Genomic DNA, 26,667 nt, shown 5'->3' on the forward strand with positions numbered 1-26,667 from the left:
TTACAGGGACGACGAGGGAGACTTTGTGGCTTTAAAATGATGAAATGGCTGCAAATCATATGACTATCATGCCATCATGACAAAGAAAGCAAAGAGTTACAGAAAAAGAAAGTATTAAAAATTAGAAAGAATAGTCACATTCAACAGTTTTAAATCATTTCTTGAAAAACAACTACTATTACAGCAAAGAGCATTAACATCACTAAAAGACAAATAGCTTTTCTTTTGGCTCGCAATACAACAGCCATGCTTCCCCCATTCAGCATGCTGTTAACTTATATATCAGCTGGTCTGACTTAAGCAGCAGTTTTCTCCACATTGCTGCTAGGCAGGTTGTTAGAGGACTGCAAAAACAATGCAGTGTGTACTCAGTTGCTGTCTTGACTAATGAAAGCTTTGAGGTGCCTATTAAGAATCTATTCATTGCATCGCATTGATGTCTGGAGGCACTGCTGCATCTTCAGAAGCACAGTCACTGCTGAGTGAAGGTTATCTGAATCAGGTGGGATTTGAAACAGGTAAACACCATTACTGTTTTCTTCTGGCTTATGCTGTTATAGTGTTATACTACAGTCTGAGTCTGGTCTGAATTAGACGTGTTAGTATGCAGCAAGTTTGCTGCCTTGCTGCAATAAAACAAATAAGTAGGAGCTTAGGGGATGATCGTGATGAAAATATTGTCAGATGATTCTGCCTGCGAACATTTTAAATGTTTAAATTCCTAGTTGCAGTTACAGTAGCTGCAGAGCATTTAAAATCAGAGTAGTTCAATCCATTTTAAATGAACCCTTCTTGGACTTGGTACCTATCCGCAATCAATAAATCAATATAGGAAAAACAAAATTAAGTTGAGGGGTTATAAAGAGATGAAAAGAGCATGACAGAAAAAGTAATTTACAAAACTATTTCAACTTAGAACTAGCTCACTTCATCTGGTGACTTAAACCGCATCGCATAGTCTTCATCGGCTGTTTCACTTCAGTTCAGTGTGAAGTGTAAAGAACCGTAGATCAGGGCTGTTAAACTCTGTGGCTCAGCCAACAGACTGAGAACAGACTTAGTGAAAAATAAACTATTCACCACAATATCTAATTATATTTTTGGTTAGACTGTTGTTTCATGGTGCCATCCTCCACCCATGTTGCCGAGTTTGCTGAGCTGTATGTTTTCATGTTATTAAAGCAAATGCATTGGTGAAAAACAGTGCCAAAGTCTATGTTATGAACTTTTATGAGCACTAATACTTAAGGAAAGTCATAAAATCCAGAAAACAATAACTCAACAAACAGCATGGGAGCATGACAGGCATTCCACCATATCTGGATTTCCTCTCAAAACATTTGACTTGCCAAAAACTAGAATACAGTACACTGCTTTAACTGAGGCTAGATTTTTATTAAGTTTTTTTTCTCATGAGAGTTGGAGCACATTTAGGCGTCCACAGTGGGAAACGTCTGGAGAATATCCGTCTTAAATCTACATCGTACCCAAGGTAAACAAAAAAGAGAGAGTTTTTTTTTTTTTTTTCAATAGTCTGCGTGCATTTCACATTAACCAGTCAAGCGATGTCAGTCATACTCATATTCCAGCTGTCACTGCAGGAGTTTCTTAACTGGGATAAGCCTCTCACTACTTATACTTTAAGCCACAAAATTGTTTAGTAAATAAGATAAAAAAAAAAAAAAAGTGCATTTCTTCATAGGACAGGCTGGGAGATAACGCGGCACTGACATGTCTCATTGCACACATTCATGTGGGAGCAGCTCAGGAATAAATAACATGTGAAGGAGTGTGTGGGAAAAAGCAGCGAGGAGATACCAGGAACTCACCCGTTCTGCACTCCTGCAGAGAAAGAGCAGTGAACTCTTAAGCTTCTTTGGAGCACAACCAGAAGCTCACTTGCAAGGCTCCCAAGAGCTGTGCTCCACGTGTGTCTGAATTAGAGTGATAGAACGAGTGGGGAGTGATAGCCTGCTGGGTCTAGCAGGGTGAGATGAGGACCAGGCACAGGATGAAATTTGGTCTTTCTTTCACCTTTGATTCAGTAATTGGGGGCTAAGATTGGATGGAACTGACAGGCTCTTGGCCCTCAAGAGCCAACCCTGAGTCTCCAGGAATCCTCACGTACTGGTTCATTCCCAAAACACTCAGCCGAGGTTGGGCTAACACATCTCTCATGTAATAGAGAACAGAAATGGAGAGTGATGTGGTCACACTGTTATCTCCTTGCTTGGGGATTGTCTCAGACTATACCTACCACCTGGCAGCCAGAGTCAGCTCAGCTCTGCAGGAATAAAAGCATCTCTACCGACAACATGCTGGGGAAGAGAAAGGTGACCTGGAGTAAAAAAAAAAACAAAAACAAAACAACATGCTTTGAGAAAAGTGACACCAGAAAATTAAAACATTTAAATTCAGGAAATATCCGCTAATCTTACACTAATCTTATTTGTTTCATGTCATCTTATTTGGTTGTTGTACAGTATACAGAAGTATATAGACAATATCTGCAGCCACAAGAGCAACTTTGGGTCATTTGGTGTATTAGTATATTTTTAAATATTTACCACGCCATCACCATCTTATTTTATCTAAAGTAATAATTTGGAAGTAGCATTTGAAGCATTTGATACAGAGTAGACCTGAGACTCATGTGGACGTCATTATTCATAAAGCGAAACACTGGAAATCTATTATTTTCCATCTAAAACTGAAAGAGATATCTTAGACTGGACTAATCCATTAGACAGCGCCAATGAAGCCGAGTGCTGTGTAGACTGACACAGCATAGTATTATATTAGAACGGCAAATAGGAAGCGGCATGTCTAAAAGATATGATTATAGAGCGCCGCAGAGATGACTTTTTTTTTTTTTTTTTTTTTTAATCCAAGAGGATGGCATCACCCAGGATTTTTTTCTTTGGCCTATAGATTGTTGTCGAACGTAAGCTTCATTACAAGAAAAACTTAATTCATGAAAAGTAAAAAACTTAATTCATGAAAAGTAAATAATAATAATAAAAAAAAAAAAATTAAAGAAGGAAATCCCTCTCTCTCCACGACTTGCTGTCATTATTCTTTCTAAAAATAGCCGTGAAGCGGAAAAAACTTGTCTTTATATTTTGAATCCTGCATTGTAATCTGAGTCCTTATGATTGTCTATGTAAGCAGATGCAGCACATTTGATTTAAACCGTAGTTCTTAAGGATGATTTCAGGAAAAAAGTATAATAAACCCTGAAGGTGCGTCCTAAATATTTTGTGGTCACAGTCCCGGTTGAAAAAATGCTAAGGTTTGATGAATCCCAAGGTTGCTCTGAACTGACAGGCCTCACACAAAACTTCTAAGCATGACTGATGGAAGCCAAGCCTGACATATTAATGCTATTTCCAGCTGTCAGATGTATGTTTACAGTCTTATAAGCCCAGGATTTATCCATGACTAATTTTCAGGGTGTTTTTTTCCCCCCTCACAACCTCCTAAAGACTTCCTAAGAGGGACTCTGAATCAGGTCAGATAAGAATATGAAGAAAGAAACTCAAGGATAATATATTTTAAGCATTTGTTAACACATACTAATTTTTGCACACAGTATAAATCTCCTCCAGTGTCTCCATAGACTAAGATGTGCCTTAAAATGCCAGGATTGTGCTGCAGGCTTATCTCTGCTAAATGCAGGCCGGAGACAAGCCTTACCATAGGTGGCACTGTTTCATTACAGAAGACACAGAGTGGCTCTTTGCTGCCCAGAAACAATGATGCAGAGGCAGACTCCAGTTGAACATGAGTATGATGTCATGCTGTGACAAGCATGGCCCAAAAGCATCTATGCTACAAGACAGACTGCTCAAATGTATCATATTTATATATGAAGGGCTCTACACGCGTTTTCTTTTACATATTATGTGCAATATATAATAATAGAATTTTTACATACCAGACCAATTGGAGTGGTTGGAAAAGAAAAGTCACTATTGTCTCATGAGGCTCCGTAAAGAGAAGAAGTGGGAGTGACTGACTCAGGAGTCTGGATACTGTCTGGGCAGAAATGTCTTTTGTGAGTCTCTAGTGTATATTAAAGCTGCTCTGTGTTGAATGTTAACTTCACAATATCACAGTCAGTTTAATTCTGATGGCACAGAATGGCTGTAGAACAATTTAATCATTTAATCATGGGATACTTGATTTATTTTATGCGTTGACTGTGGCTAATTACAATTTGGTATGAATTGTGCAGGGCTGACTCATATGAAGGTGACTGCTTCACTTTTCAACACACTGTATTTCAATCATATATTTGTATGTAAAAGCATTGCAGAGGACTTTAGGTGTGACCTAAATATCATGTTAGAAAGCAAGTATGTGCACCGTGGCATCAGCTGCAGCGCTGTCTTAACCTTTAGCAAGGCACTGGTCAACACAGCAAACAATATCTACTACACGTTAGCAGACATTACTTGTGATCAATTTATAGTGACTGTCATTAAATAACATTAATTATCACCGAACTCATTACATTTCACATTCTACTGAAGGCAACAACAGTTATTCACTGTACTGGTATGGAAACGGTAAGGAAATAAACAGTTGTTTGTTCTGACACAAATTTAGGTCAGCAGCAATCCTGTTTTTTTTTGGGTTTTTTTATTGTCAAGAAATAAATAAATACCATATGTTAAAACGTCACACCCAAGATAAAATCTTAAAAGGGCTGTTATGAGGGTACTGCTATGACAGACAGCCTATAAAATCAGAGCAGCATGTAAAAGACCTCATTAACATTTGCGAAGGGCCGGGATTCAAAGCACAAATCAACACATGAGGTGTGTCTGACTCTTTGTTGACCAAAATGAAATTAACGATGTGATGCTCAAATGCAAAGGAAGCTGACAGGGGCCCATCTTTTCTTTTGAGGAACATGACAGTAGGAGGGTACACCGTGGCACTGCTGCAGAATGAGTGCGCACACACTTCATGGGGCAGACATTTCAAATCGGCAGGATCTGGGACTGTCATGACCGTCAATCAGTCCCCCTCCAGCTCTTTGATTGGAGGAACAAAAAAAAAAAGCCTCAAGTGAGCAAGCTGATGGCTGATTATGCATGACGATAATGTTTCAAAAGCATCCCGCCTCCCAAATATGACAAAGCAAAGAGCTGGGCGTGGACTTCTGAAACCCCAGAACTACTTTAAACATCGGCCGAGCGCTGCAAAACTACAAAACGCAATACATCATTGATGCTTTAACTATTGATGCTCCCCTGTCAGTGGTCCGCTGTGTACCCTCATCATCCATCACAAGTTCCTACCTGTCTCTTCTCTTTCCCCTCACACCTGTACTCTTTACAAATGAGTTCCCAAGGTGCAGCCTGTCCATCGCACCACAATCAGCCATCTCAACAGCAGTCCTCATAGTTGAGCTAAAGTGTTGGCTCAGATAAAATGACTGTATATTAGCACAGCGGTAAAATCAATAACTAGGATGGATATAAATGCTGAGCATGATTTCGCTTCACTGTGAAAATGCGAGGCTTCACAGATGAAGGTAAACTAAAGGCAGTTTGCTCTACCTGAAATAGCCCACCTTGAGTTTCTTTCCCACCACAGCATTTTCCAATCAGAATTGCAGATTAGAAATGTGCACATTCTTCTGAGAGAAATTTGATTATTAGCAGCCTGTTTGATAAATTTCACACGCTGGCAGATATCAGGGGTAAAAGTAAAGGTTACTGAGAGATATAACAATGTTCCACCACATGCGGCCTCTTGTGTCTCTGTGCCTACTTGAAGCAGATCACAGTTTGAAGCTTGCGTAGTGGCCAGTTTTGAGGCCCGTCAGACTGACACTGAGGTGTAAAATGCAGATGTCTGATGTGCGAAAAAGTTTCCTTGCTGGGATGCTCCCTGCGGATTTCAGTGTTACACACACTTTTTTATTTTTTCAAACACAGGAATGGTGCCATGTCCAAAAATCACGAGTGTATCCAGATTAAGAACTCGAGCTGGGAATAATCAATTGTCTGAGTCAATTCTGCCTTACTTTGACATTTTTTCCTCTTTAATTTTAACTTCTCATTTTCCTATAACTGTCCAAATATGACTGCCTAACTCATATTTTTTCAAGTCAACGTTAATGCAATTCTCACGTGCCAGAATCACAGTCAACATGAACAATGCCTGAAAAAGTTACTTTTGATATAAAGTATAAGTTGTCATTAAAGAGGTCCTTTCCAATGCAGATATGGGGGGCAAAATCTGAACACAAAAATGTGATTTAAATAGTTGCTCACTATCCCAACATGAGCTCACCAAATGGAACAAAAAAAAGATAATGTGGCCTGCTGAGCTGCAGTTGTGTGACGATAAGGCAAGAAAATTATTTTACACTAAAATGATACACATTCCAGAGCAACTTCACCACTGAACAAAACTTATTTTTTTTTTTTGGACAGAGCAGGCACCATCATACTGGGAGGGATCCTTTCACAGCCAATACAGAGGAAAAATGATCATAACGAACCATAATGCCAATCTACGAACCTAAGTGCTTTGGAAAAAATGAAACCCTGATTTTTTTTTCAACATCAAGGTCTGTTGACAGCTTTTAAAGAAAATTACTGCATGAACAAAGTACCAAACATTTTGAGTGTGTAAAACGGAAGTGTGTGTGAAACAAACAACAAGAAAAAAAGATAATCACTGATACTGCTGTGTTTATTTTGATCTGTTTTTTAAGTGTCCATTGTGAGTCCAACAATGTGAGCCGAGCGAATCACGAAACCAGCGGAGAACGCTCTCTTTCCATTAACATGTTGTCTCACTTTTGGAAATGGGAGGACAGCAAATAAAATATCTGCTCAACAATCCATTAGATAGTGCCGACGCAGCCAAACACCGCTGCCGGGTTTTTGGGCCATAAGTGTGTTATTTTTTCTGAATGGCTCAAGTTTCAAAGCCAACATGCTTTGAGCGACAACCCCATTATTAGCCTCTATATGTCACCACCTGCTAAGCAGCTGGGTGTGGCCTCACCTCACTGACATGGAGGATCGTGGCGGTGATGAAGCAACCTAACCTATGTCCCTGTGTCCTACACAACTTGGCACGACCCACTCATTAGCAGGTCCATGGCTCCAAACTCGCCATCTGTGCCAAGGCTAAGGTTCACAAGGGCTCCTACTGTGTACCGTTGCACTCTGCATGGCCCTCCCAGTAGAGACGCTGAAGAGCAGAAGGTGACATTCCAACTTTCTGTCTCGCTCGCTCAACTCAAACTCTAAGTCCAGGTGAGGTTTATTCTGAGAAAGCTTGTTGGATCCAAGCAAGTTGTCGCTTGGATCCAACAATAACTACAAAAGGAGGTTGGGGAGAGTTTGGTTGTGTTTGTTTACTTTGTTTACGATATGAAAAGAGAGGCAAGGGAGAGTGCATCCCTGTTAGAGTCTGAAATCAGCAGCACCTGGCTTTGAACGTCTTATCGTGTGATTCTTTGTGCATGCGTATACTCAATGTGCACATTTGCTGTTTCTCATTGGCAGTAGGTGCAGGGGGGGTATGACAATGGGCAGAAGGAAGTTCAAAATAAACTCATCTTTTTTTTGCCTCCTTTTCATAAAACGCTTTTTCCAGAGGGCACTGATACTTGATAGAGACGTGCAAGTCGAGCTCAGCATGACAATGTTGACTCCTTCCCTCAAAAAGTCACAGAGAACGGCAGAGGAGCTGTATAGAAAGAGGAGAATCAAGAGAGGTGGGCGGAAAGAGTGAGAGATGCAAGACAGCGCTCCAACTCTCCTGTCAGAGCCTGAAGCCTAACTCACGTCAATGCTTATCTCATGTGTCACCCAGACTGAAATTAGGATGGGCTCTGACAGTCATAAATCAGGGTCCAGATCCTTCACAACTATTGTGGCTGTAAATTAATTTCCCCATTTAATTTCCGCCTATTACTGGTACATCTTTTCTCAACTGGTCTTAAACTGAAAATAGATGTTATAGAGAAAGTAAGTAATGTCTTTAGAGGAGGGCTATTAAAGAAAAACCCATTTTATTCCTTACTTCCATTAGATGTGATAAAGTTATCAATTTGTTTTGAATCAAAGTAAGGATATATTTGACACTGCAGAATTAAGGAAGAGGAGAATCTGTCTTTACAGGAAGTTTTATGCTTTGTTGGCATGTTCTGGAACTGCAGAATGCCCAGCAAAATCATAGCAGCACCGTCCACAACCTAAAGAGCAGTTAACTAATAATGCTGCAATGTTATTTCTGACCTGAACCACTAGGGGCCAGTAACAGAACATCTGATCAATATGTGCACATGAGTTCAACAACACAGCATGTACCATGACACGGCTCACAGTTGGACCGTTCTTCCAAAACACGTAATTTTCCAACAAGATTATCTGACAAAGGCACACTGACAGCTAGGAACGCTCTACGACGGTTAATAAGTATAATTTATTGTCCAATTCTGCTCATAATGTCATAACAAAAAATTATGATGTCTACCTTGGTATTTATGACGGCGTGTGCTGGAACATAAAGAAAAGGTTCCTCAGGAATCACAGCCAGGCCCTGCAGCAGGATGTCATGATATCAGGGGAATGCTGCAGTGAGTCTGCGGTATAGGAGAGGAGAAATAAAACATGGCATTAACGTTGTGTTGCAAATGACTCCACCTTTGATGCCTCTCCAGTGAGTATTGCGCACAGCCACTTCTTTGTCTTTCTCTCGCTCTCTCTTTCTTTATCTGGTGACAAACTCCAGCCCAACTCGTATATGTGAAGTTTCTATAGCAACCCTGTTGCCAACATGAACTCATCAGTTAAATTCCCCATGGGCTGTCTGACAAAGAGAGAAAAACAAAAAAGACTTTGGGCGTCAGGTTGACTCAGAGGGGGTGAGGTCTGGTTCTTCAGCTTCTTCTTTGACTCAGCGGTTAATCCGCTAAATGAATGTCACTGCTAAAACGTAGAGAGTGCACGGCAACAGTTTTCGATCATATCGGAGAGCCTGTCATCAAATTTTTTGACATTTCACATCAGAAAAAGCAATCACTGCAACACTGGACGCTGATTGTCTGCACATTTCATTGTAGGTGTGTGAGGACAATGACGAATAGACAGACGACACAATAAAGAGCTGACAGTAAAAAAAAAACAAAACAAAACAGGAGTTTGAGTGCAGAGGACAGGACACAACCTGCTTTGTTAATGTCTCCCTGACAGCAGGGGATGCCTAATGTGGGTGGAACTCACACAGCCTTGGCCTTGATGGGCATTCGAGGGGTTCGCACACGCGGCTGGAAATCCAGCAGCTTTTAGGCTCTGACTGTGGCTCTGGAGGTCTTTGGAAATGTCAGTCATGTGCCCTTGGACCCACATGCTGGGACTTGGGCTTCAAAACTTAATTTGGCCCTGCATGCCTCTTGCAATCAAAAACACCTCAAATCCTCTTCCAGTGCACAATGTCAAAGTTGTTCCACATTCAAAGAAGTTAAATTCAAGGTTATGCTGATTATTCAAACACACTTAGATTAATAGCTCCAACATGTGGAGAAATACACTTATTTGCTTTGGCAAATTAAATTAGAGGTTGAATACTGATCAGTCTCACCGCACTTGCTTAATGATGAAGTTAGATTAGATTGGCAAAAAGACAAGTTGCGGTTTTACATGTCATGCATTATATTATTTCATGGTTGGAATCAGTGACTTGCTAGTTGCATGTCAGCGAATAGTGATGGCAGATCCCAAGGATTTATTTTCCTTAACCAGAGTCAAGAACGCAAACTAAGCTAACTGAGTACTGGCTGCAGTATCATATTTAACATACAGACAGTGTAATTGGTATTTATTTTATCACCTTTTTCTGCTCAAGTGTGACATTATTGTTATAAAATGAATTGCAGATAAATTGGTGAATGAAAACTTGTAGTTTTGACAAACATCCAGGGACTGAAAACGTTGCTGTTTTTTTTTTTTTTCCAGAGAAGCTCCTCTTAAAATTAAAAGCTGTCTTCAAACTCCACGTTGCTTCGTGAAGTCAAACAGCAGAATTAGTTTGACATGCCTGTATACAGTGATACAAATTACAACCTTCACATGAAATTTCAGAAAACCTTGGAAATCATTGAAAGCTTAATAGCAATCGAAAAAAAAGCTCCCCATGTGACTGCACACATTGTTAAAATAAGAGCTAAGTGCTTTTAAAGCTTGTTTCTGTCATAAACTAAACCTAAAGACACTTTAACATTTAAGAAGAGTGGCTGCCAGTTTGAGATGGCTTAATAATCCAAATTCAAATGCAGACCATTTTTTTTATTATGTTATTGATTTTGCTCTGCTGTTTATTTTTATGAGCTTTTTCATTTTCATCCAAGTTGACAAGAAACATTAATTTGGCTGCATATATTCACTGAAGCACCCATTTCTTTCCTTACATACAGCCTGAAGGAATATGATTTATTGCAGCTCAATCATTTTATCCACCTCTCTAAAAGTTTTTAAACATCCGCCTGCCACTCGACACAACAGACATAGCCTAATAAGTTCAGGTGAAGCAGCCAGACACTCATAGACATTGATTTGCAGCTCTAATAAACAGCAAAGCTAAATGTTTGTGCAAAAGTTATTACTGCTTGGTAAGCTGAAAGCTGGAAATACAAGCATTCAATATGAGAAATTAAATTTTAATATTGGACATTTAACCAAGGAAGTGCTCCGTCTTTTCTAGGTGCTGGACAAAAGACTGGACTAGGGACCCAACACCGAGCATGCCCATAACGAAATTTGAAACATTTTCACTGACATTTTTTATTTATTACCTACTGTATTTTCTTACATTTCAAAGCATTCCAATCAGAGTTGACAGAAATTTGGCCTTTTCAGACCCTCATTTCCACATCCTTGTGAAACTAATTTCCCTGAAGTTCCTCCCAACATCCCACACGCCATAAAAACTCACAGTCCAAAAGCTTTTTCCACTTTTTGACTGGATGTGAGGGAGAAGACATTTTAGCCACCGCCACAGTGTCATTATTACTCTGTCCTTGTGGGAGTGAAGTCAAAAGAGGAACTGTTGCCTCGGGGGAAAATATCCTTCCTATTTGACAATGAATAAATTCCAAGGAATCCTAAGTCTTTAGTTTGTCAGTGCAGACCAGATGAGTGATTATACAGCAAATGAAGAAAAAGAGCTTATTTGAGGAGACAAAACTAAATGTTTCTCAGCAGAAACAAACACAAACTACAGCTCTTATTGCGAGTGCTACACCACTCAGTCTTTAGCTGTTAGGTTGATTCAAAAGTCCATTTACTCCACTATTACTATTTATTCAATAGAACACACAGGAGTCATTTAAATGTACTAACTGCTGCCAAAGCACCAATTAGTATAAGATAAGTAGAAGGTAAAGGCCAAGTTTGCTATTCATCATCAGTTGTAACAGCGTTGATGTATGGACTGAAGCCCCCTGAAATTCAGCTATATTTCAAGGTATCTGCCTTCACATTTCAGGGAGCTCTCTCTTCCTCGACTTTGCCTGAAAAACGGCCTAACATAATCATATCGAGCCATGACAGTACTTCAAACCAAGCAAAGCAGACAAGACTAAAATGGCATCAATAATATCCTGGTGAAAGGGGGGACTTGAAAGCTTCTTAAACTTTTACATAGAAATCCAAACAATTTCATCAGGAGTCTGACTGGGGCTGGCTCAGCCCCACCAGGTAAAGCTTTGACACTGTCACTGGCGCATCATAATATTAACCACATTGGTGAGCCTCCGCCTGTGTGACTGTGACACAATCATCTCTATCCCTTTGATTGCGGATGAACCTGCCACTCAGCGCACCCCGCCACCTGTCAATCACAGATTTCACTGACACATTAATGACCCTCATTATGTGGGATAGCCATATGGCTTGACACACTGCGCACATGTGTTTGTGTGTGTGTGTGTGTGTGTGTGAGGACATATTTCTGCACCATCACTTCTGCTGTGTCGCCCTGAAAGCAGATTGCACTGGAGACAAGGCCAAGCTCTTGGTCACCTCCCTTAGAATCTCATTGCCGTGGCTACACTGACAGAGGAAATATGGCCATGAAGCTGGGGGGCAACCGTAATGGACTCTTTGCATCTGCTTCAGAATGTCATCCCACATGTCCTCTTCTGTCCGGCTAGAGCATGAGAATGAGCAACGGGCAGAACATCCACCATGTGGGGCCACTGAGGGGTGAGAGGGAGCTTTTAAACGGCATGGAGGGTTGAAGTCACCGTGAACTTCTCAACCCTGGATTATCAAAACTGTCCATCTTTGTGACAATCATTTCCGTTTGAAAAGCGGTCAGCATCAGCTCTGTTATGAGAAAATACGGCCACTCCAAGTATGTTGTTCCAAAATTGATTGATGCCAAGAATGGTCTACAATATGAACATCCTTGAGGAAGAGAAGTTGCACTCAAGACATGACATCATGTAAAGTTACAAAAAGAGTTTTCGTGAAAACATTTCACATGTTTTCGAGTAAATCTGATACCTTTTAAAGGTGTGGTGGAATGGCCTGGGAAATACTTCCTGTCCTATCAATGTGCTCGTTAGTTAGAAACAATCAATATCGCTCTCATGTATGTGTGTGAAGTATGAAAATAACTGGAGCGTGATTGACTGGAAAAAGCCAGTCTGCAATGCCCGTAGTTCAAAAATGTGCTGACCAGAACCTCAGAGGCTGAATAATTAACCAGCTAGACTAGGCTGTCTCCCAATTCCACTTCTGGACTTATTGCATGGACACAAGAGTGGTGATCTCCTCCTCCAACTCTCAGCAGGAAAGTGTATCATAGCGTCCAACATAATGCCTCTTTTCTTTTTTTTTTTTTTTAAACACATAACACCAGCAATTCTATATCGAGTAAAATCACACAGTGGGAGGACATGGCTTGCACAGCAGCTTTGCTCTGAAAACAATTAATCTTTTCAATGTTGTCTGTATCTTACCAGTTTATGGTACATCTGGGTTTCCGTTACAGAAAAAGAATTAGAACATGTTTATTTGTTTATTGGGACTATTAATCAATTAATTATTCTCATACGCACAGAGAGATACTAGCCTGTGGCATCAATTTCCAATTAACTCATCCGGTAATTCCTGACAACTACATCTGATTTTTCAACATGCAAGCCAATTTCAGCCATTGCAGATGAAGAAGAAAAGTTCCACTTCAGTTCAGCTGCAGAAACTATGCCCTCTGATGCATTAGATGAAGATAAGAGTGAGATGGAAGCTGGATCCTCGGTAGCACAGCAAGAGTGTAAGCAGGGACCAGCTGATAATGAACATGAGTAGGTAATGGCACATATATTTAATATATTCAATATCCCACAACACCATGCCATGCTGAAATATTTCACATCAGGTTGCAGTGATGATGAGACTTCCATATGCTCCAGGAATGGTGTCTCCAAAAATACAGATGGGGGCTGTTTTCTGGGAAAGTGTAGCTGCACTCAGCCACTGCTGATAGTGTATTATTCTATATGTCAGCTTTTATTCTCTTAAGTATAAAACCTGATAAGCATGGGGGATTGGCAGAAGAAAGGGTAACGCTACTCTTTAAAAAAAAAAAAAAAAAAAAAACATATGACAAGCATGGAGAGACTGAGACTTTTTTTGATGTGCAATATGTTAAAGGGGTGGTGTCTAGAGAGCGAGAGAGGTGAGCAAAGAGATTCTGGACAAGTTAACGCTGATCTGACAGAACTTCCACAACTCTGAGCAACTCCAGTAACTGCTGCAGTAACTTTTTTAACTTTATTTTATTTTCCCACAATGGCAGATGGACAAAGAAAAAGAACATGATAACATCACAAGATGATATCATTGAATTTTAATGTTTTTTTTCTTTGCGGGACCAAAGTGAACTAAAAGAGGCAGAAATGGATCTCTGATGAATAAGTGTCATTTGTAGTGTGATGGCATCATCACATGCGGATACATGAAAAGACTCTTTAAGTGTGCGGTGTTGATATGGCTAGAAATGACGAGCAAGAAAATATTCTGGCCTCGCACTGAAGGATGTGTGTGTCTAAGGCTACACTGGAGCACACACATGAGAGCATGTATCAAAGTCTTCAAGCCAGAATGTGTGTACACAACGAGAAAGGTCTCTACGTGCACTGCAAGGTGCACGTCTGGTGCAATCTGCTACTGGTGGAGGCTTCAAAGTCTCCAACCACGTGGAGAAGCTGCATCGGCTCCCATAACTGTCCTTCTGCCTTGGAGACATGACAGGAGTCCCCGCTTTGTTGTAGAGCAAAAGAAGCTGTTGGATATCCAATGGGCTTGCAGAGAGAGAGAGAGGGAGAGAGAGAGAGAGAGCAGTGGACCTTCTGAGTATCTGTCGAAGCAGTTACGAACCTCTGTGATGACTTCAGCGAGATGAAAACCACTCCTATAAACTTGGCCCAGGGGAATGCTGTGATGCATAGAAATGCCATCAACTTCGTATTGTGTTCCAAGTGACTGGTCCAGCGCCGTCTTCAAGCAGGAAGATAGCTCGGACATTTCCACAGTTTGAGTCACAATATAACACTATTGTGTTCTATCCATCCGTAGACACCATGACTGCAAAGCTTAACGTGTGATTCAAGGCGGGAAGTCCCACTGAGGGAATCATTCGGCGCTGGGTGAGCACCCAGCACTCAGAGGGAGACTTTTCCCAGGAAGATGTGAACAGGGCTAAACATCTTTTTCTGCACCTCCTCACAAGGCCGAGTGAAGATCATTGCCTCAGTGAAGGATTTAGGTTCAGTACAACCTGATGGAACTGACTGACTTATTGTCATTCCTATTCTTCATCTAAATTCCATTCATTCCTTCACAGTGAGAGTGACATTTAAACATCTGCCAAATAAACTGCAGTAAGTCATTTTAAAATAGCACATTTGGAAAGAGCTAAGAACTTTGAGGCACCAGACAGAGATCGGCTGATTGGCTGGATGAGTGGTCAGGCTGCCACTACTGGTGGCTTACATGAAGCCAATGGCTGGACTCAGACACATTCACAGGCTGCAGAGCTCTCCTCCCCCAGAGCTGAAAGCTTTTGTCTGTTTTCAGTGATCCATTTGAAAAGTGAAGTGGCTTGATTTGAAGTGTTAAACAGCGAAGTTAAGACAAGAACATTGACAGGTTTTATCACTCAGTGAATCACCTAACTCTGAAAAGCAATCAATAAAAGGCTTCATTTCAAATCCATTTGTTACTGATTACATTTTAGCTTCACTTGTCTATTCCTGTACAACATTCACAAAAGAATGTGTTCTTCTTGCAAACAACCAACCTGCTGACCCTCAACCGGCCAATGCTCTTTATCAGTGTTTTATTTCAGCTAAGGAAGCATGTAGGATGGTGCCATTAAAATTCTTCACTATTAGGTGCCAGAGTGAGCATGAAGTCTTTGATTACATCAGACTCTCACACACAAGCCATCATGATTTCAGGCACAAACCTGAAGTTACTCACTCGAGTACCTCCAATCAGGCCTCCTGTTTCCTCACAGGCTTCAGATGCAGTAAAACGACTCAAGGGGGTAAAGACAGACGATGTACTGAATCCAAAAAGCCTGCCCCCCAGGCCTTTGCCAAAACTCATCTAGTCTGCGAGAGCTCTCATGCGAGTATTTGCGTTGGGCTCTGTGTGGACTTCCAGAGAGGGTGCTTGCCTGTAGATAGGACTATTGAGGCGTCATACAGATGACTACTCTGCTGATGTGATCATAAAAGACATCAGCTTTTAGGGAGTAGAGAGGCTCGTTCTTGTCTTTGAACAAGGCGTGGAGCTAATAACACCCATCTGGCATGTGTATCAAAATGTCGGTAAAGTTGCCGTTAAAACAAAAATTCTTATGGCCACGCCAAATACATTTGTCGACTTCAGCTCCACCTTTTCCCACAATGATGCAAACTCTTTGTGAGGGGAAAGAAAAATCCTTAAACTCCATCTCAACTTCCCTTCGAACTCTTGACCTGGATAGCTGTGATTCTGTCCAGCTCGGTCCTTCCGAACACTTTTGTATTCCTGCACACTCATGAGCACTTCAGCTACTGTCAGACTTGTTAAAATCTTTGTCTGCCAGGGCTTGATCTGTGTCCGTGCGGAGTCTGGATATTTCAATTCAGCAGTGGAACAACCACGGCACAGGAAGCCCACAGAGCACAGAGTAGCAAGCAAAAGTGGGCTCTTTGACTAAAGCTGTTAAGCCCCTGCTGATCGATTGGCCCGGCCTTTTACTGGAACTGCGCACACGCACACACGGCAGGACATTTTTCTCTCTTGTACATACATGCAAGCACACGTGTCAAAGTGCTAAGAATGCACTCAAATTTACACACAAAATCACAATGACATTACACATTTAAGATCCCACAGAAAGTGAAAACATACACAATTCTGTCTTTCATCTGCTTTGCTCGTGCTCGGTTGTGCCCAGTTATATTTTTAGACATGGAGGTTAGAGCACTCAGTGCTCTAACTACTACATCCAGAACCGGGTTATCCAATCGTCAAGTTAATTTGTCAATTCAATTGTTATTCAAAACTAACTGAAATAAAATCCAAGCTTGCTGAAATTTGATTTGCTGTCAGTGATCTCTCTAAATGAAATAAGGATTATTAGACGAGAAAGTCCAGCGGCTGCAGGATTTTGAAGGTCAGCCATTTTGTGTGTCCTTAATATTTTTTTTCCCTGATGCAGCAAAGTATAGTGACGGTAAACATATGTACCTTTTTTTTTTTTTTTTTTTAGCCGACTTTGCTTATCTGGAAGGGTGCAGGGTGCTGATACTGTTAGTTTCCAGGCTGTGGCAACTCATTCAGACTCAGCTTCTAACAGAGTCTTCTATCTCGCCTATTTTGTATTCCAACAATGTTAAAGTCAAATCTTGTTTAATTTAAAGGAGTATAAAAGTATATTGGAGGAAAAAAAAATATTGGGTGCTTCTGGCAAATTTAGGGCTTGTGTTGCCTCGAGCCTCAGCACCAGTATGCTGCCAGCTCTTTCATGACAGGACATGAGAAGGAAGTGAATGGAAGGTTGCAATCCAAGGGTGGCCTTGAATCGCTCCATCAAAATACAAGGGTGAATCTTCTTTTGCTCAATCAGGCTTCGCTGATCAGTTTGTACCTGCAGGCACGTGTATGGTGCATTAATAGTGTCCTTCCTGGTTTTTTCTTTTAACCCCCAATCCTGCACTGCATAACAACTCAAATAAAAAAATCGAACTTGACAGAGTTTTCAAGTTCTGACTGGACTACTGAGTCATCCCACGGCCTACAGTCTGATTCTATTCAAATAAACCCTGATCACATTTCAAACTAACCTATTTGTCATTCTGTTTATTTACTCAAAAAGTTGATGCTTTATGCTCAGTTGCAGTTTGATAACAGTGCCGTAGCCACAGATTCAAGCATCTGCTCAGGCTCCCACAACAAATCTGGGCATAGCTGCTGGGTCATAAAACCCTGTCAAAGTGAATAATGAGGTGGTCTCCGAGGCTGAGTCTGTGCCAGACCAGGTAGGTGACGTGCTGAGGGCAAAGCATGCTGGGAGCTGTGTGGTTCTGCCAACAGGCTCAGCAGCGCTTTGTCATCTGCCGAGTTGGCTTGTGCTTGCACTCTGAAGGGTTCGGGCTGTCAGTGGATCGGGGGAAGCCGAAACCCTTCATGATGTCAGATAAACACTGGGAGCAGAGTAGCCTGCCTGGCTGCAAAACAGATTGGAAAGTGCTGGAGTGGCTTTAAAAAGAGAAAGAGGAGAAAAAAACAGGCTTGAGAGTCTCTGGGCCATGAACTCTCCTTCAGTTTTCTTTTCCCTCTCTTTTGCTCTGCTTCTCCTTCTTTAGCAACCTTGTTGGAAAACCGCGGCTCTTCACCAACCCATTAGACATGGAGGTTTTGAAGTGGCAACAGGTATTGAAGGCCTACTCGTTATTTCGCCTCTATTGTAAACGAGATCACTGGTGCTCTTTCAAGTGAGTGCATCACTTTCCAGACAAGATTAGATACAATGTCACGACCGTTTTTTGGACTTCAAGACACACTTTAATGGACAGCACATCCAGCTAGATGTTACAAGAAGATAGACAGGGACAGATGTAGCTGCCAGAAGACTGCTGCCTATGCTTGCATGCTCCTAATACTGTTTAAATCACAAACCTGCCTGACAGGAACGAGATAGACAAATTTTGTTCACTTTAGAAAGGACTCTGCATTGGAGCTTGGATCAGTAACAGCAATGCATGGCAGAGAGCAGCATGTGAGCAGAAAACAGTAATCTGTGAAGTTGCATATTTGTTTTTAATTCCCCTTACTGTCGAGACCTCCAAGCTTTCAGGACGACAGGCTGAACAAACTCTCTCCAGCAAATGAATGAATTATGAATCCATGTGAGTTCAGCTGCTGAGACCTGCTAAAGTTTTGGCATTATGAATGTGAGTGCACAGAAAAACATAGTTTCCTCACGCTACTGCAGAAAATGAAATTAATCAGGATGATTCAACTCTGTGAAACAAAATTATATTCCACTAATTATTTCCAAATCATTATGCCAAATGTGTTCTGTCATGTACTTTGACACACAGGGCTCTCACTGGGAACAATTATTGTCATTATGTTCATAAAAATGTAACAACGAGGACATTTACTTTGAAATGTGATTGGTGTTAGAAGTTGCTGGTAGATACATCAAATTTATTGTAAGTTTAACCTTTTAAATAAAAGCTACGATAGATGTACCTTAGTCTTGCACTTGGGCAGTGATTACATCAGATTTTCACTGTACAATTATTATGGCCAAACTAAATAATGACTATGATATTTCTCTATTGGAAATCAAAGAAAGAAATGTTATCTTTTAGAATCATGCTTGCTTGTTGTGTTTCTCTTTTGTAAATGAACAAGATTTGAATGCAAGTGCAGGAAGGGCAAGGCAAAGGACCAGATAACATGAGGGCTGACTTTCATCAGCATCATCAGTGTTTGTACCTTATGAAGGTTGGTATCAATATTTTTGTTTTGAAAGATCACAGTTAGCGTTAATACTAGTATTTTGCAAAACTTTCATATACAGCCCTGACATTCTGTTCTGGACGGTAAAATTACACTTAGACCTTTTAGAATTAAAAAAACTTGCCCCTGTAGTAACCTTTGCATGTATGTATGGTGCAGTGATGAAATTGAAAGGAAATAGATGGGAAAGGTCAGGACACCATCGGTCAGTCATATTCATGGGGTATTAGTAGTCACAAAAAAATAGATCACACAAGAATTAGTTGAATTCTTGATTTAACTGCCGATCACGTTCCTCAAGATGTAAGTGTGCAAATGTAATCATCAACCAAAACACCTAACTGCTCACCCACACACCAAGAAGGGAAATAATTCCCACTGATTGCAAAGGTCAATTAAAGAAAGCTGAAAGAGTAAAATAGCCAGAAATTAGTCAGTTCATGCCTGACAGTGCTGTTATGGCAACCCCCCCGCCCACCACTCTTAACAAATGGGAGCAGCACACCTTAGGGATGGCAGCTGGACAGGAAAAGAATTGCTGGAAGGAGCTAAGAAATGTTTCTTACTTCGCAGCGGTGTTGTAGCATTCATCACTGCAGGAGATTCTAAACGAACACCAATCAAAAGGGAATCGAGGCCCATGCAGCAAGCTTGAACCCTCATCATCCCTCAGCGTGAGTCCCGAGAGAGGTAGGAGGCTGTTTTCGAAAGGAAAAGGCAACTGGGGTAACTGGACTGAAAGTGTGACATTACTTGGTCGTCAGAGTAAAGTTTGATGCAGCCTGACCTTGTTAAAGATTAGAGATTCGACTGAACTGAGGTCTGTCATAGCAAGAGTCATCACAACCCCCTGGTGTCTTCACAAAAGCTTCCACTGGGGTCGCTCACCCATTTATGGTTGAAAAATAAATCTCGGGACTTGCTTGAAATAGCCCAAGCAAGCACTGCATACAAATGGCCAAAACCCCATTGACATGTCAGACGATAGCTAATACATAAATGAAATACCACTAACTTAATAAAACCAGTAACATGACAGACAAACACTCAGCTATAATGGCTGCCATAAAAAATAAATCTGAGGAAAATAATCATTTAAAAGCTGTTATTCATATCTTGGGGGAAAAAAATGAGAAGACAAAGAGAGCAGAGATGTTATTTTCGTTCTCTAAATCAAACTGGCGGAGGAGATGGAAGGTTTAACGTGACGTGCGTGCATAAAAATGTCAACAAAGGCAATTAAGTGGAGGAGAAGAGCAGCAGCTTTTCCTCAAGAGAAAGGGGATATTTCACATGAGTGGGGGTCACACTTTGGGGTCTGCTCCACGAGACGTGCAATAACGAGTAACAGCAGAGAGGAAGAAAATGCACATTGGCCAAAGTCAAAGCGGCACGTCATATTTCTTTGGTTCTAAAGAAGCTGCTGACCTAAATTACTGTCTGCACACATGCAATGCTTCCACTTGTTCACACTGAGCTACATGCGAAACAGAAGTGCATGCTTCCGTTCATATTATAGTAACCGAGGGACCATCATTCTCTGATGGCATTCTGAAATCTGCTCTATACTCAGTGTTAGAAAGAAAAAATAGACTTCTGATCTGTAATCAGGTAATGAGGGATTTAATAGGTATGATGTTTCCTGGCTTGACCCAAAAATATCATTTACTCATTCCACCACCTGCCACTCTTCAGCAGAGAAAAGTGTTGAATCTGTTTTATGCAGATAGACAATATCAACAACTAAGTTCATCAATAAAAGAGAATCCAAAGCAAATCATCAAACAAAGACTTTAAGTTAGAAAATTAAGTAACTCAAAACCATAATTAGGTTTCAAAACAGATTTTTCATCACTACAAAGGCTTTGAAAGGACGATCTTTGTCTCACATTTGGGGCATGTGTGGTGTCAATTCCCAAATGTCAACTTCTTCCTTTTATGTAAACAGCAGCTTCAGGCAGCACTGTTACTGCCACAGGCAAAACCAATTACATATGTTTTCAATTTTAATGTAGTGAAAATCTAAATATTGAATACATTCTCCATCTGGATAAATCAGAGTTTCACTACATTAGCCAGCTCCAGTATGTAATGTAATCTGTCGAAAGGCCTCCAGAACAACATCAGAGGGGTTCATTTTAAACACACCCACATTACTCTGGAACAGCATGAGGCCTGTTGAAGCATTATGGAGCCCACTGCTGGCTACGCGAAGGCCTTTCTATTATCAAGTGAGGCGCTTTAATTTTTTTTATTGAATGACTTCACATGCAACTAGTTCAAGGACTTTCGGCAGGAGAGTCAATTTGGGTTTAAAAGCTTCCAGTTTGCCATGACATCAAATGAAACTGTTATTGGAAAAAGTTATATAATATTTTCAAATAAAAACCTCTGCCATTAAATGAAAATGACCTTAAAATTGTCAAGGTTTAAAGGGTGAGTTTGAAAAAACACACTTTCAGAATTTATTTTTTAATCTGTATTTGTTCATGCAGTTTCTTGCATTATCCACATTTCAGTCCAGTGTGGATTGAATTGTGTTGTGTTCAGGCTGCCTGCTGAAAAGCCATTGGGTAAACAGCCAGAAAAATAAGAAGCACAACATGAAGGCCGCATCATTAAAATTAGCAGATCAGTTCGAACACCTCTCCAGACGGGCAAAAAAATCTGCGTCTATAGTAGCTTGACTGCAGTAACACTCGCAGAGACACTGTTCCATTACTACAGATTCCAGACAGCCAATATCAGACACCCTGAAGCAAGAACAGCAAACTCACAGGAGAGAGGGTGATTATAGTCTGAAAGGTACCAAGTGCTTTCTGTAAAGCTCATCTGTCGAGCAGATCATTGAATCTCCTCCGACTCCTGTAATCTTCCCATTTCGAGTGACTGTGTCTTTTACTGTGTTCTTGTACTTGACGAGATTGGCAAAATGTCAAGTCATGGCAAAAAGCGTTGTATGTACCAAAGATTTCACACGCTAAAATGTGATATAAAACCTAACAAAGGCTAAATAATTTGTTGACAAAATCAGAAGACATTTTTTTTTAAAGAGAAAAGGATGAGAAGTCTACCTTCCTTGAATTGGAGAATGCCCTTTATATGTTACTCTGTGTTCCTGGGGATATCATTTCATTCTAAATCATAAATATTAATATCACAAAAAGTGGGCATTTCATTATGAAGTGGTCGCCATGGTAGAAGGGCGACAACTTGTCATCCATGTTATATGTATGTATAAATACTGTATTAAAGAAACAGTGCAGGAAGAGAATCAATGGTTGAAACAGATTAACAGCCTGCTGCTCAGCCCTACATCCACAACTCTCCCTGTCTGCAGTGTAACCTCTGCTCATAAACCTCCTACATATTACACTGGGATGAAATGTGCGAGGGAATAATGGTAGAATGTGACAAGTAATCTTACCTTAAGACTCAAGTTTTATCACCTCGGTGCCTGGCTGATTGTCTCCGGCAGCAAACCCCAGAGGTCAGCTTTCTAATGAGGAAAGAAAGAGAAGAGGTGTGAAACATGCAGGAAGCCCAAATATTAACTCAAGCTATTGAAGTCAAAGACAAACTTCACCCCGCATTTCATTCATTCATTTTCTGCCGCTTATCCGTCTCTGGTTGTGGCGGGGCGCTGGAGCCAATCCCAGCTCACACTGGGCGAGGGCGGCGTCACCCTGGACAGGTCACCAGTCCATCGCCGTTCCACCTGGCATGAAACACCAACTCATTCTTATCTTTCAAAATGGATTATGTTTTAAACTAAATAATTTGCTGTTTGGGCAGATTTCCTGTGAAATCTTTCATATTTTGTAGTGACATTTCTCCATCACACGTTCCTGGAGCCCGTGGCTCATATTATCATATTTACTAATTAATAACCAAAAGTTTTTTCACTTCAAAATTATATGAAACAGAAAAGGCTGCAAATAGTTTCATCTAAGAAAGGGAACTAACTGAAGTCTGTTATTCCTGATTGATAAAAGTATTGTTTGCAGTAAATTCCCCACAGGCAAAGAAAATACACAGTAAATAATTTAGTTAGGCGAAATAGTGCAGAAATCCAGAGGACTTTATCTTTCCCTGTCTACATTCGACTGCCACTCATAAGCATAAACAAATACATTTTCACTGAAGAGGGAAAACCAAAACAATCCATACATATTTATCTCTATTATTTAGACCAAAAAGTAGAACAGACACTTAGAGATCCATTGAGGTTTGATTGTTTAATCCACTGGAGGAAGAAAAGCAGGAAATCTCTATTCGAAATGGGACATGGAAGTAAGTCGTCTTAATGAGCGGGAAGACGGTCACCACCAAAACAAGTGCTCCTTATTTTGTCATGCTAAAATTCTATTGAGTAACCTTTGGCTTCCTAGCTTTGTATTTGCAAAGGAAAAAAGGAGAGGGCAAATAAATAAATAAATAGAAAGCCCACACACTCAAAGTGTCAGCATGATAGTTGGACAAGAAAATGAATTCATTCTCAAGCATCTGGCAGACGGAATGTCTCATCCCCTTCGAGAAGGAGCCACTCAGCTAAATGTGAAATAAAAAGCCTCACCCATGCTGTCTGAAGTCTGGCATCCCACGTTCCAAGTAAACAGGTTGAATGTATGTGAGCCTGCAACTGAACACTTAAATACAGACATGAAGGAGTGAAAGAAAGGGAAAGACAATAAACCAGCATGGACTAAGACAAACAACAATGTACAAACAATAACCGCAGAGTGACACTGTCATTTGTGCAAGTGTTTAATTATTTGCCTTGGCATGAAGTAACGTTCAGTACAAATAAAATCAAATATTCTTCTCAATGTACATGAGAATAATGTGAAGACTTGGCATAGCATAGAAACTGTCACGCTTCACAAGCAAAGCAAAACCCTTCTTAAGTGAAGTGCCAAGTATTACAAGCTGCACAACAAAATAGAAGTTAGAATAAGAAGCTTCCATTTCCTCATTATTAAACAATCTACATATAGTTAGAAGTCTTACATTTGAATGTAAAATATTCCTGAAACATTTCACATAAAACATTACTGAGTGATATTTGTGTACAACGGCTGATCGAGACAATTTTACAAATGCAAGTTTTCTTTTTCCAGATAATTTTTAGAACTGTAATTTAAAAAAAGAAGAAGAAGAAGAAGAAAGGCAAGTATAGCATGTTGCTATATGGAAGCAGCACTGACTGTCTATTGGGGTTTCAATTTTACTACTGGCAGATGTGTAGAAGGCACACTGTGACAAAACATTATCGATTATCGAGCCAATGCAGTTAAAATCTCATAATATAAATATACTTTCATGAGTAACTCAGGAAAAGTTTCATCTTTCCACATTCACGATTACCGTTTCCAAAGCAGCAATCAGCGAGGCTCTGAATATCCGTTGCCCGGAAGCTGTGTATGGCCGCACACATGGAACGTGCTGCCTTTCTTGTAGAACTAATGTGTGACAGCTGGTTAAAGTTAACTGAATGCTCTGCGTCACTGTTGCAACCTCAGTGCCATTCATTAAAACACAATCCTCCTGCTGACTGGAAGCTCATTCAGAAATTCAAAACCCACACAGTGTTGTTGATCATTTCTTCGCAGCGGCAGCCGCTGGATTGCTTATCAGGACATCAGCATGTGAAGATGAAACCTTGCTTGTTGAGATTTAGTGATTCATTAAATATGAACACAAGATATCTGACAATTTTGCATATCTGATCTGATCTGATCAGGTCAATAACAGAAACCACACGTCGATGGCAACATTGGCTACCAAAACACAGAAGGCTCGGGGTTTCTCTTTTATCTAGATAAACAGTTTTGACATATCATCATGAGAATCCAAAGCCAAAGTAAATAACAGGAAAAAATACAACAAATTGATTTGCCAGTGCAGAGGTACGATAGGTGCTGTGCAATGTGTTCACAAAACGACGGGGTCCTCACATACTCCTGAGGTAATTAAGATCAGCAGTACAAACACAAAATTAACCAGGCTGATTGCAGACACTTTTTGACCCCTAGCCTATTCATTTAATGGCGTCTCCACTGGGTACGATCAGTGCTGCAGGTTTAACGAATCAGTGCAACTGAAAATCACATTCATTCAAGTTTGCTCAGGGAATGTTGCTACCTGACAGTACTGCGACATGTTTTCCTCTCATGTGGGTGCTACACCATCGTTGACGGTCTTGACAGATTGCAGTGGCAGCTCATCAGAGGTGTACGCTTGGTTGTCGAAAACCTGGCAAACTTCTTCTCCATGCTGGTCCCTCGCAAAATTCACAAAAACCTGGGAAAATGGATTAAGAAGAGCACTTAAAGGTAAAAGCAACATAAAAAGCTGCTCTAAAATACATGCAGTGCTCTTCACCAATCTCATTTCTGCTATCCTACTTATAACACAAACAAACATGGTGGTACAAACAACACAGGGTGCATGTTAATGATTTTCCAGACAAGGGCTATGAAGCATCAAGTGAGGGACGAGGCTCACACAGTGAATGTCAGCTTGAAATCCTTGACCAGCTGAGAAAGAGAATAAAACAATCATTCTTCTCTCTGTGATTCCCATTTAATGTCAGAAGAAATCAATCCTATTGCGTTCATAAAAAGCTGTGTGTATTTCATTGCACCGTAAACACCATCATAGTCCAGGCTTTTTGCTCTCTTACTATTAAGTCTGGCAGAGCTACACAAACACTTTTACTCTGCAGACAAAAGCAACAAAGAGCCTCATATAAAATGATAAGAGGTTTGCTTTTTCATTAAAAGTTTTTTTTTGTCCCGTTGGCTGTGTTAATGTAAAAGGATATGTGAATTACTAGATTGCATTTAAAAATCTCAGTGAAAAAAGGGAATAATAATATTTAAGAAAAAAAATAAAATAAAATAAAAACACCCATCCATTTCTGTGAGACTATTCATACTCCATATGAATTAGAGCCTCATTGCAAGAAACTCAGCTTCAAATTAAATTGGACAAAGAATAAATGCATAACAGAAATTGTGTTTTCAGGGTTTCCTTTATGACACAGTCAGATAATAAAGACAGAGTAATAAAGATCAATTCTGTCTTCATTTGAAGGCCCACTTTTTAATTACTCCACATAATCTAGCCTTAAAATGTAATGTTAATTAAATAGTTTGTTGGTTTTGTGTTGTATTTACTTTGTTAATACAGGGTGACATCTTTTTAAGTGAAAATATGGACAGACGTTATATTTATTCACATATACCTTAAAACCTTTGAAAAAAAAAATATAGATTGCTAATTTGCATTCTGGTTGAGATACATGAAAACCTTTATTCTACTTCTGTGTTTGTTAAGTATAGAGGTAGAACAAAAAGGTGAATGGCTTAGATTAGCATGAGAAATATAGCCAGAGTTTCTACACCATGACAGGGTGCTATTTAATGAGTTTTATCTCAATTTTTTTTTTCTCTTTGTTATCATGCTCACAAAAATGATGATGTGGATTTACAGGCGCTTCTCGTGAAGAAAAGATAGGAGCAATGACTTTCCCTTCTCCTGGAATTACCTGACAACCAGCAACCACGTTCTGTTGTCATCAAGAGGTAGTTCCATC

At 40.3% G+C, this 26,667-nt stretch overlaps 1 protein-coding gene across 1 annotated transcript in view; it reads right to left on the reverse strand.

Annotated features, from left to right (window-relative positions):
• Positions 1 to 23,905: 23,905 nt before the first annotated feature.
• LOC115059288 (ATP-binding cassette sub-family A member 1) overlaps positions 23,906 to 26,667 on the reverse strand; it is a 125,975-nt gene continuing 123,213 nt past the window's right edge. The window contains exon 49 of the mRNA XM_029526947.1: positions 23,906 to 25,370. Coding sequence (XP_029382807.1) covers positions 25,239 to 25,370 — 132 coding nt within the window. The 3' untranslated portion in view covers positions 23,906 to 25,238. The remainder of the gene's footprint in view (positions 25,371 to 26,667) is intronic.

The sequence above is a fragment of the Echeneis naucrates genome, chromosome 18, assembly GCF_900963305.1.
Source record: "Echeneis naucrates chromosome 18, fEcheNa1.1, whole genome shotgun sequence".
Classification (NCBI taxonomy): domain Eukaryota; kingdom Metazoa; phylum Chordata; class Actinopteri; order Carangiformes; family Echeneidae; genus Echeneis; species Echeneis naucrates.